At 42.5% G+C, this 12,580-nt stretch overlaps 1 protein-coding gene across 2 annotated transcripts in view; it reads left to right on the top strand.

Moving 5' to 3' along the window:
• Positions 1–246: 246 nt before the first annotated feature.
• COPZ2 (coat protein complex I subunit zeta 2) overlaps positions 247–12,580 on the top strand; it is a 63,712-nt gene continuing 51,378 nt past the window's right edge. The window contains exons 1-2 of one of the 2 annotated variants that reach the window (XM_089674338.1): positions 247–313; positions 5,451–5,519. In XM_089674338.1, the coding sequence (XP_089530464.1) occupies positions 299–313; positions 5,451–5,519 (84 nt within the window). In that variant the 5' untranslated portion in view covers positions 247–298. The remainder of the gene's footprint in view (positions 314–5,450; positions 5,520–12,580) is intronic. The other variant, XM_089674339.1, reaches the window with a different exon arrangement.

The raw sequence follows: 12,580 nt of genomic DNA, 5'->3' as shown, positions 1-12,580 counted from the left end.
GGCGGACCTACTGTTACTGGATGTGTGGTATAGGCTATGAGGGTGAGTGGGTGGGCTTACTGTTACCGGACTTGTGGTATAGGCTATGGGGGTGAGTGGGCGGGCTTACTGTTAGTGGGCATGTGGTATAGGCTATGAGAGTGAGTGGGCGGGCTTACTGCTAGTGGACGTGTGGTAGTATAGGCTATGAGGGTGAGTGGGCGGGCTTACTATTAGTGGAAGTGTGGTATAGGCTGTGAGGGTGAGTGGGCGGGCTTACGGTTACTGGACGTGCAGGCGGAGAGAGCCGTGAGAGAACATGGAGAGCATACCGGTACCGGAGCTTGTGTGACACAGCCAGGGCAAACCTAATTCCTAATATCCCCTCCCCCTCACACAGCACATGTATTCTATACACAGGGCACAGCACTCCTCCAGGGTCATTATACCTGAGAAGTGGTCAGTGTCACCATCCCCCAGCAAATGTATAGACTGTCCATAAGAATGCATTAAGTGTGAGGCAAAAATAAATCCTAGACAGTTGTGTGAAAGGGTTAACAGGAGCAGAGCGCACTTACCTGGTTTTCCCCTTTAACCCCGTCAATACCAGGCCAATGTTGACTTCTATCATACATGTAAAAAAATCTACATTTTTTTTCGTCCTAGAAATTTACTCAGAACCCCCAAATATTCTGTCCCGCTTTGCCAAGAGAGGACAGGATTTTCAGGAGGTCACACAGTTTCCTCGTAGTGAACATCCTTCCAGTTGGATCCAGCTCCTCCCGAGTCCGTGTGCTGCAATCACTCACATTTACTCTATTCTAGAACTGGATTGTATTCTACCTGAGAGTTCAGTTGGCTTTACATCTGCTGTAACTGTCAATATGTAGTTAAAGTCCATTTCAAAAAGTGGAACTCTACCCCTCAATTTACCCATTTCCCAAGCCGTTACATTCCAGGTATTCCATAGACAAGGCTGCGTTCACACCATGGTGCAGAGAGGTCCGGTTTTTTTTCTGCACGTATTCTGTAAGGGCACAACAAAATCAATTGTTCACTACACTGTACAATTGTTAGGCAAGTTGTATTTTTGAGAATTTTATTATTGAGCAACTGCAGTGTTCTCGGTCAATCCAAAATGTCAATAAACCTCAAACCTGAATATTTAAGAAAGTAAGAGTGAGGTTTTGGCTTTCTTAGAATATCTGTGTGTGCAGAATTATTGGGCAACTATTAAGGTGTCCTTTTATGAAGCTGAGATCAGCGGTGACCCTAAGGATCATTGCTGATCTCAGATCATTAGTGGTTTAGGAAACAGATGATCAGCGGAGAACATGTTCACTGATCATCTCAGCACACAGATGGCCAGTATATGAAGGAGCGATGCCAGCCCTTCACTGGCGATCTGTGGTCTCCCTCCAGATTCTCAAGCCCAGAGCTGGAGAATTGGAGGAACCGCTGCTTAGTATACAGTGTTTGACTGATCTCTTACCGTAATCTTGTGAGATTGCACTAAAAGCAGCCATTTTCTAGCATTCAAAGCATTTATAGATCGCTTCTCTCTTCATTCGGAGAAGCGTTCTACACCGCTTCATAAAAAGGCATTCAGAGGAGAATTCTCTCCTCTGAGAATGCCGGAGAACTGAGCAGCGGTCATTTACTGCTGCATGATAAAAAGACACCCAAGTGTACACAATTATTATGCAACTAAATGAAAAACGAACATTTTTCCCATCCCACTTGTCTGTTTTCATCCGTTAGCTCTGGTTCACAGTGCCGTGACTTGGGATTCGACTTGTGAGACCCCCAAGTCACATGACATGTGAAATCCCATGTTAGTCAATGAGAGCTGTCCTAATTAGCACTACTGAAGTCGCTCCAACTTTAGAAAAGATTCCTGTACTATTTCAAGGCGACTTCTACCCAACTTGTACCCATAGACGTTAATGGAAGTCTCCAAGTCGGATCCTCATCTATATTGATGTGATTTGGATCTGACTTTACAGAAAGATTACCCAGGAATTCCCTGAAAGTTGCTTCAAAGTAGTACTCAAGTCGACTGGCAAAGTCAAGCGACTTTCAGGTAGCAGTAGTGTGAACCGAGACTTAACATGAGAATAATAAACTCCAAATTTACAAGTAAACATTTCTGACCTATAAAAAAAAAATCATTGACCAATATAGCCACCCTTCTTTTCAATAACAGTCAAAAGCCTTCCATTCATGGAGTCTGTCATTTTCTTGATCTGTTGACTATCAACTTTTTGTGCAGCAGCAACCACAGCCTCCCAGACACTTCAGAGAGGTGTACTGTTTTTTTCACCGTAATTCTCCCATTTAGGAAGGGCCCACAAGTTCTCAATAGGGTTTAGGTCAGGTGAGGAAGGGGGCCATTATTCTTTCATCTTTAAGGCCTTTACTGGCTAGCCATGCAGTGGAGTACTTCGATGCATGTGATGGAGCATTGTCCTGCATAAATATCATGGTCTTCTTGAAAGATGAAGACTTTTTCCTGTACTGCTTGAAGAAAATGTCTTCTAAAAATGGCAGTAGGTTTGGGAGTTGATTTTGAGTCCATCTTCAAATCAAAAAGGTCCATCTAGCTCATCTTTAATGTCAGCCCATACCAGAACCCCACTTCCACTGTGCTGGTGTCTGAGTCAAAGTGGAGCTCTGTGCCTGTTACTGACCCAGTCCATCCATCTGGTCCATCAAGAGTCAATTTCATCTCATCATTCCAAAAAATCGTTGTAAAATCTGTCTTCAGATATTTCTTGGCTTGACATTTCAACTTCAATGTGTCTTGTTCAGTGATGGTCGGGTTTCAGCCTACCTTACCATGGCCATGCCTCTGAGTACTGAACACATTGTATTCTGGGCACTCCAGGTAGGTTGCAGTTCTGGAATATGACAGCACTGGAGGATAATGGGTTCCTGGTAGCTTCACACTGGATTCCTCTCAAATCTTTGGTAGTTAATTTGCTTCTTTTTTTTCTCAACACGTTTCTTGCGACCCTGTTAACTATTTTCAACAAAACGTTTGATGGTTCTGTGATCAAGTCCCAATATATTAGCATCTTGAAGAGTGCTGCATCCCTCTGGAAGACTTCTTACAATTGTTGCTTTTCAGAGTCAGTTAAATCTTTTTTGGCCCATTCTGCCTGAGCAAACAAAGATGCCTAATAATTATGCACACCTTGATATAGGGTGTTGATCTCCTTAGGCCACACCTTCCCTCATTACACAAATACACTTAACCTGATATGCTTAATTGCAATAAGCATTCAAGTTTATACAGCTTGGAGTTGGACAACATTCATAAAAATGATGATTTGGTTAAAATCACTTGCTTAATAATTGTGCACATAGTGTATGTGCCTTGTTCACACCACCAAACTAGTATCCCGCATCTGCAACATGTATAAAACTAATTGAAGCGCGCATGTAAACTGATGTCTCTGCAAGTGAAATCTGTGCGTCAGCTTCCATCAGTTTTTCCGCACGTAACTGTCAAACCATCAAATGGGTGGTCTCATAACTGATCACATCATAAAGCAGAAGAGGGTTTAGTTCCACTTTAAAGGGGGAAACAGAAGTGGAAAAACAAAAATCAGAACTATACCCACTGATTTAACAGTTTCCCAAAACAGTTCCATTCAAGGCATAAACAAAAAAGAGCAAAACATTTGACAAAAAAAGTTTTTTTTACGTTTCTATTATAAAATTTTGCAAACAGGTAATTTTTCTCCTTCACTGATGTGCGTTGATGAGGCTGCATTGATGGAGCACTGATGAGGTGGTACAGATAGGCAGCACTGATAGGCGGCACTGATGGGTGGCACTTCAGGGTAATAGTGGGTGGCACTGCTGGGCATTGATCATCAGGGCACTAGTGCCGATCTGTTCTCTGACAATTGCCGGTTATCAGCAGTACTTTCCTCATGCTGTGACAACGTGAGGAAAGTGCAGCCGATAACCGGCAACTGTATTTACTTGGTGATCTGCTGTCCCAGAACTGGACAACCGTGTTGTAGCTGTCATTCGGATTTTTACTCCAGAAGCATTTTATTAAAATAAATTTGATAAAAATAAAAAAAACCTGATTACAATTTTAAAAATCTGATATTTTAAAAAAAATTTATTTAAAAAAAATCGATTTTTATCCACCCTGCTAAAAATGTAATTATAAAAATATATCTTTTAAAATATTTAAACTCTATTTTTTCATATAACTAAGTTTATTTTGACCGTTTTTTGTTTTTTTATCTAATACCTGGCTGATCCTGCCAGTTCCCCTCTTTCCTGGTTGAACACTCACCACGTTAAGCATGAAAGTCTATCCTTTTGATAGCGTGGTCAGTTTGCATGCCCTGTCATCCTGTTTTGAGATACAAGAAGGCTATGCAGTGCATAGTTTGCCTATGTGAGGAGGGCCCTCCTATCCCTCTTGTATTGAACTGTATTGTTGCTGTATTGTCTCCCATTATATTGTAAAGCGCTGAGCAAACTGTTGGCGCTATATAAATCCTGTATAATAAGAATAATAATATGTGTTCAGTTTGGAGCCACGCCCCCCTCCCCCCCATTCCACATTCCTCCTGTCTTCATTGATTTCAATCCTCAGCATTGCTGTTAAATGGTGCAAGTCGTCTGGGGAAGGGATGTATGCCGGTGGGCTATTGACTTGTGTTCCTTTTTCTTGGAAACGCTTAGCCTTGTCGGTATACGTCACTTCCAGAAGTGGCACAAGCTCCTGCAGAACAGTCACACCCCCCTGGCCACTTGTAACAGCAGAATTATACAGAGCAGTGATCATATGACCTCTATGAAAACATTAGAAAAGGTATCTAAAAGTAGATTTTTTTAATGCTTTCAAAATATTGATTATGAATATAGATACTTTTACTAACCAGACTATACATTTTAGGGCTTTGCCTTTACAGCCACTTTCAGGGGATTGCGTTTCTTTTATAACTATGCAGTCGAGTGTTAGTCGAGTTTGGCGGCACCACCTGTCAACTTGCCCATTAAAGTCAATGGAAGGCACTATGCTGTATCCGTGAGCCAGGAGTTTGGTTCCCAGTTGCAGCACAGTAATCCCATTCAAAATCCCTGTTCAGCAAAAAATAAAACAAGTGGCAGCATTGCCTCCTGAACACCTACAAGCCCCTGCTCTACTGCCCTCTGAAAAGTGATCGCAGGCGTAAACTTGTGCTAAGTGATTTATATTTGCTTCCCTATTTGTCAAGGATCAGAGGTTACTTCGTCTGACTCATCCACTGCGTTTGCCCACAAAATGGGTTTGATGTACAAGACTGTTCGCCTTGCAGAATGAGTGTTCACTGTGCTCTGTTTAGTTTGAACGGTCTGTTAGTGGATATTAATAATGAATCCGGTGAAACTGTTCATTTTGAATAACCAATCGTGTGCTGACAAAGTAAAAGTACAGACTCTTGTAATATCTTCCACAGGAGCCAACGCTTTACACTGTAAGAGCCGCCATCATTTTGGACCAGGATGGGCATCGACTTCTGGCTAAAGTAAAACTTGAATGTAAATTGCATGCGTGTGCCAAAGACATTCCCTCTGCACTGACTACTTTCTTCAGCTTTTACTGCTGTGACTAAAGCACAAAGCATGAATAAACCAATCTAGTTAAGTCTTTCCTTTAGGCTGCTTCACACTGATGCACTTTTGGTGCATTCCTTAATTAAAAAAGTGGAAGAAAACTGCATCCCTTCAAATCCTGTATAGCTCTTCACACTGGTCTGTTGCACTTCAGTTGTCATTACAATATCCTGCTTGCTGCATTGTTGGTGCATGTTTTGGTCCGGTAAAATAACCACCAAAAAAGCATCCCTCCATCAAAAAGGCAACGTACCTGTGAGAAGTTCTCAACCCCCGATTTACAGGATCGCACAACAAGGTAAAATCACATTATATTCAATGGTGCCCTTCTAATAAACTCAGCACAGTGTGATTTTGGAAAAGGTTCCAGGTGGACTTCAGTGCAACTTCAGCCCCATAGACTTCTATGTTATCTCACAGATGTCACATCAGTGTACGACTTTGATGGATTCAGCCCTGGTTCACACCGGTGTGACTTGTCATGCAATTTGACAGTTCCAAATCACGACAAGTCGCACCCTATTGTCGGCAATGGAACTGTTCAAATCGTTGCGACTCCAACTTTGTGGTGCTGCACCGATTTGGGAAAAAAAGTTCCTGCACTATTTTTTGCGATTTCACGTGCATAGATATCTGTGCATGAAGTCGCACTGCCCTGCGGCCTTGAAATTGTGCAACTTCAAGTGAAGTCAGATTCAGTGTTTTGTTTTTTTTTAACCCTCTCCTCCCTGATCATCCTTCATCCACGTATTTTGATGCAACTGCGATTTTGGAGCCTTGCTTCGATCGATCAACATATCTTTCCTTCAATCAATCCACCCTTCCATCGATTCATCGACCAACCCTTGCTTCCATCGATCAGCTGACCCTTTGATTGACCATTCCTTTGGTCAATTGACCAATCAACCCTTCCTTCAATCGATTGACCCTTCCTTCCTCAAAGGCAGGGTTGATTGAATGAAGGAAGGATCAATTGGTTGTTTAAAGGAAGTCAATTGATCGAAGGGAGAAACGATTGAAGGAAGGGTCAATTGATCAAGCGACTCTTCCTTTGAACGATCGGCTGACCCTTCCCTCAATTGATCAACCCTTCTTTTGATTAATTAATAAATCAACTTTTGCTTCGATAGATCCTTCGACCGTTCCCCTTGATCAATCTTCCCTTCGATTGGTCGACCTTTCCTTCAATCGATCGGCTCTCTTTCTTCAAGCGATCCTTTGATAGATTGATCTTTCCTTTGATCGATCGACCTTTCCTTCAATCGATTTACCCTTCCTTTGATCAATCGGCCGTTCAATTGATCAATCTTTCCCTTGATTGATCAATCCTTCCTTCATTCGATCAAAGGAAGGATCAGTGGAAGGAAGGATCAAAACTGATTCAGTGTGAACCTAGGTTTAGGCAGTAAGGATGAGGGAGGAGAGGTAAGGGTTAAAAAAAAAACACTGTTCCATTAAAGTCGCATAGGAATGTTTATCATCTATGCTAATGTGATTTATGTGAGATAACATAGAAGTCTATGGGGCTGAAATCGCACTGAAGTCAGAATACTATTTGATTTCCCTTGTCATGCAATTCTGTAAACCCAGGCTTGAGAACGTCTAAAGTCACACTGAAGACTCATCAAAGTCACATCAATAGTCGCACTAGAAATAGTGGGAAGTGATAAAGGGAAAATGCAATGCAATCATGGCAAAAATACATCAAAAACGCATAATGCGTTGTGTTAAATTTAACGCAACACAGGAAAAATGCATATGCGTTTTTCATACAAAGCAGGGAGTGAGGGAAATCACCCCAATTACAATACAAAGGACAAAAAAATATTGAAAGATGTCCTGACTCTTATCCACTGCACTACGGCCACTAGATGGAGCTGACGATCACTGTAAATAAGTATTTGTTTCCTATGATCATTAGCTCCATCTAGAGGCCTTAATGCTGTATTTTCCTGATTCACACTATTCTTATGAAGGAACAACATTCAACCTGGAGAGAAAATAGCCTAGTAACATTTGATTTTGCCAGTATTCACAAAGGATGGATATACATGCAGTTTCACAGGACAAATGCCTCTGCAAATTTCTTTATAAATACACTACTTTGAGCTGAATTCCGTAACACTAAGAAGTCCTCCTTTGCAGTGGGTCTGCGCCCACTCTGCAAAGGTTAACTGCTTGTTTAGACTAGGAGAGGTGAATAACGCTTCTGCTTACCTGATCCTTCCCGGCAAATGGTGCAGTGGACTGTCCCTTGGTGTCCTGATGTCCAGCATAGGGCTATGTACACTGCATTGGTCTTGATGACATCAGAGGACCTGAGACCACTGGAGTACAGGGGAGAAGACATTGCGGTGACCAGTCTAGCAATGTAGAGGAGCCTGTAGGAGCAGAGAATTGGTTAAATAAAACTGATTTTCATGGTCCCCTAGCAATGAACAAGCTTAAATTTACCCTCTGCTGCGGGGGGCAACAAGAGCTGTCAGTGTTAATTGGCACAACCATTCAGGTTCTTGCTTTAAGTTTCTTATTCTGCGAGAACATTGGGTTGTAATAAGTAAGACAGAGCTTTTGTTTCAGCAATGCGTTTCTATCAAAGTCCTGACCTACTTTATAAAGCACAATTTACCCATTTGTGTAGTAAATCCAGGTTTAGAAGAGACAGTTGACATAGATATCAGAAATACACAGGTTGAGCTGGATGGACTGGTGTCATTCTTCACCCTTACCAGCTATGTAACTATGAATAAGCAGTTCACAGTCTGAGGTTTACATCAGACATGACATCATCCTCCACAAATGACAGTTATTAAGACTGCACCTTCTTTATGTGAGCATGGCTAAATGAGATTATGTCATAAGGTGTCATAAGGTGCTTATAAATGTGAGCTTTAGGTGCTTCACTTGTGTGACATCAGTTCTTTACTCACCTTTATTTTTAAGAGTGAAATTTTACTCTGATGTGATGCTCCAGTGTGAAGAATGTTCTGAGATGTTCCAGTTAGTCCTAACACTTTCTTTGCAAAGAATGGAAAATAACAGAAAGATGAAAGAAGTTTTAGCTGTTTGCATTTCAAGCTTATGACAAAATTAAATGTTTTTTTTCTTTGGAACCATTTTTGGGCTAAAATCACTAAAGATCAACTCCAGGCTGTAAGAACAGACATTGCACATCCTCCACCCACCAGCTATAGTTGTCAAATGACACCATGATTTTATGACACCAGCTCTTAATGTCACCATTCAATTTTCTCAGTGTCACAGTGCCCAACCGTACTGAACCTCAGATGGGTGTGTAAGGCTTTAGAACAGAATGAATGGCATACCCTAAAGTGATACCTAGGGGTGTTTTTCTTTTTAAATAAAAAGAGGTTATAGGTATCGGCTCTGTGCAGCAATATTGCACAGAAAGGTTGCTTACCTCCTCTTTCAGCAGTCCCCTGCTAGCACTGTCACCTTTCTCTGGGTGCCTCCTTAGCAAGTTGGGTGCTAAGGAAGCACCTGTGTGCGAGCACTCGAGATTGGCTGTATGCGTCCATAGACACACACAGCACCGGTAGGCCAGTGATCCCTCCTCACATCAGTTTGGCTGAGAGCAGCAGGAGTCTATGGCTTACAGGAAAAAACCTGGTGTTTCCTGTAAGACCAGGTGTGGCTGAGTTAGGAAAAATTGTCAGAAGTAACTCATACAGGTAACAGAGGAACAAGGCAGCAGAGAGAAATTGCACTCAGCGCTTTGGACAGAGGCAGGAACACAGTATAGCATTATGTGTTTTGTTCATATTTCATGTCTGGGATTTACAACCACTTTGATGCAGCGAATGCATTAAGTGGAAAACCACTTTAACCCACCACAAGAGACCAGATAGGTGCAAATGGCCTCTTCAGGTATTTATACATTTCATTGTTATTGCCTTTAACCACTTGCTGCCCACTAACAGTACATTTATTGCTAGTGGGTGGTACAGCCAGGCATCGGAACGTACCGGTACGTCAGGGAGAACTTCCTGGACTTCACATGCTTGAACACAGCACATTTGTCAGCTATAACAGCTTCAACTCTTCCGGGAAGGCTGTCCACAAGGTTTAGGAGTGTGTCTATGGGAAGGTTTGACCATTCTTCCAGAAGTGCATTTGTGAGGTCAGGCACTGATGTCGGACAAGAAGGCCTGGCTCACAGTCTCCGCTCTAATTCATCCCAAAGGTGTTCTATTAGGTTGAGGTCAGGACTCTTTGCAGGCCAGTCAAGTTCCTCCACCCCAAACTCACTCATCCATGTCTTTATAGACCTTTCTTTGTGCACTGGTGTACAGTCATGTTGGAACAGGAAGGGGCCATCCCCAAACTGTTCCCACAAAGTTGGGAGCATGAAATTGTCCAAAATGTCTTGGTATGCTGACACCATAGGAGTTCCCTTCACTGGAACTAAGGGGCCAAGCCCAACCCATGAAAGACAACCCCACACCATAATCCCCCCTCCATCAAATTTTACAGTTGGCACAATGCAGTCAGACAAGTACCATTCTTTTGGCAACCACCAAACCCAGACACGTCCATCGGATTGCCAGACAGAGGAGCGTGATTCGTCACTCCAGAGAACACGTCTCCAATAGTAGCATGCTTTACACCACTGCGTTTGACCCTTTCCATTGTACTTGGGAATGTAAGGCTTGGATGCAGCTGCTCGGCCATGGAAACCCATTCCATGAAGCTCTGTATGCACTGTTGTTATGCTAATCTGAAGGCCACACGAAGTTTGGAGGTCTTTAGCTATTGACTCTGCAGACAGTTGGCAACTTCTGCGCACTGTGCGCTTCAGCATGTGCTGAAACTGCTCTGTCATTTTACATGGCCTACCACTTCGTGGCTGAGTTGCTGTTGTTCCCAGTAGCTTCCACTTTGTTATATCACTAACAGTTGACAGTGGAATATTTAGTAGTAAGGAAATGTCAAGGATGGGCTTATTGCACAGGTGGCAACTTATCACGGTACCATGATTGAATTCACTGAGTTCCTGAGAGCGACCCATTCTTTCAAATGTTTGTAGAAGCAGTCTGCATGCCTAGGTGTTTGATTTTATACACCTGTGTCCATGGAGGTGATTGGAACACCTGAATCCAATGACTTGGAGGGGTGTCCCAACACTTTTGGCAATATAGTGTATAACAACGTGCAGGGAGCGGTTTGAATCTAACCTAATAGGAAGTACACCCCTACATTTACTGTTTTATTGAAGATAAGTCCTTTTCTTTTCACCTTTTGCTAAAGCAAGTCATTTGTGTTTGTTTTTGCTGAAAATAAAGTGGACTTTGATTTTATAAGACTGATTTTCTGGCGCCTGTTTTCCCTTTGAGCTCCATAAGTTATGAAGGATGCGGGCAGATTGAGCTTCAGACAAAAAGATGGAAGAGCTGGCCAAATACCTGGTGCTGGCCGATATTAAAGTGCAGACCCGTCATGAAGAGGCTTTGGTACAGCAGCAACAGGCCCTGGAGCAGGCAGTTGCAGTCCAACTAAAGACTAACTACTTGCTGGCTAGACAGATTGCGGTCATACAGAATGCATTAACCCATCAAACTGGAAGGCTGCAAGATGGCTCCCATACCCCTGAAGGCCATGCAGCATTCCCTACTAAATATGATTGCTGTTGAAGTACTGTATATCTGATGCTTTTTGAGCAGATTGCCATTGGAGAAGGGATGCCTGAGACAAACGGTAAATGTTTTTGCTTGCAGATCCCGAACAGGTATATTTTGACTTGGCCCCTGAATCAGTGTTGAAGGGTGAAATATTGCCGAGGTTGAGGGTGGCTCTACCCATGAGGACAAGCTGCATTTGTACCTAGCACTTTAACAAGACTTAACCTGCACTTGTGCTTGACCACCATTATGATTGTGGTGTGGGTTTCCATGGACTGATTTGTATGCAGTCTTCTCAAGGAACTGTCCACTGGATAACCCAGGCTAAACCCCAGTACTTCCAATATGAAAAAGTAAAAGAATTAGTGGGTTACTAAAAAAAAAAAAAGGTTTGTTTCTGGACCTGCTACCAACTAGCTCACCTGGCAGTGCCCTAGGCAGGATAGCATAATGGAGTGTGAATTGGGCCATTGAAGGGTTAATAGACAGGAGGCTTCAGCACTCCTTGACTCTGGAAGTGTTCTTACCCTGCAATCCAGTAAGCAGCAGGGAAAGCTACAACCTTGAGAACAATGGATGTCATCTGTGGGCACAGTGATGAAAAGAAGCCATAGGGCATGTAACCCTACCTACCCCAGTGCTGCCTCACTAAAGTTTGGGGTGATACAAAGACTACAACATGAACTATTGATAAGGTGAAACTGTCCTATATTCTAGGACTTCTATAGACCAGCCATGGTGGTTGAACAACTGGTGATAAAAAAGCCTTTTAACTGCAAAATGTTACATTTTACTTGTACTCAGGTACTTGAGGAGCCTAAAACTCAGAAAAGGGCTTTACAGAATTTTTACTAGTCCAGGATATACCAAAATATCAAGGACTTTGATGGGCCCCTTGGTTAAAGTGTTACTAAACCCACAACAGTAAAATCAGTCTGTATACACAGTAAAGCATACTTGTTATACTCACTGTGGAACTTAAGGGGTTAATCCTCTGCATTGTGTAAAAAGGCTGTTTGATCCTCTCTTCTCTACCCCTCCTCTTGTTGAAATTACCACCTGATACAGACTGACTCCGTAGTCACATGCACATGCTCAGTTTGGTGTGTATTGATAGAGAGGTTTTTTTTTTCTTGGGAGAGTGCATGTGATCAGCACAGGACCAATCAGCACTGTCCAGACTGAGGGTCCAGGGTTTCACACTGTCCTAGAGCAGAAAGAAAACTCCTCCTACAAACTTTAACCAGTGCTCTGCTGAAGTCACCAGACTGCTATAACTGCTGATGAGAAAAGGTATTTAGCAGTTTTTATTTACTAAAATAATTGCATTTCCA

Source organism: Staurois parvus, unplaced genomic scaffold (genome assembly GCF_062004578.1).
Source record: "Staurois parvus isolate SC_StPar_1 unplaced genomic scaffold, SC_StPar_1.0 ptg000151l, whole genome shotgun sequence".
Lineage (NCBI taxonomy): Eukaryota > Metazoa > Chordata > Amphibia > Anura > Ranidae > Staurois > Staurois parvus.
Note: the sequence above shows the minus strand (reverse complement) of the source record. Positions and strands in the feature narration are given on the sequence as shown.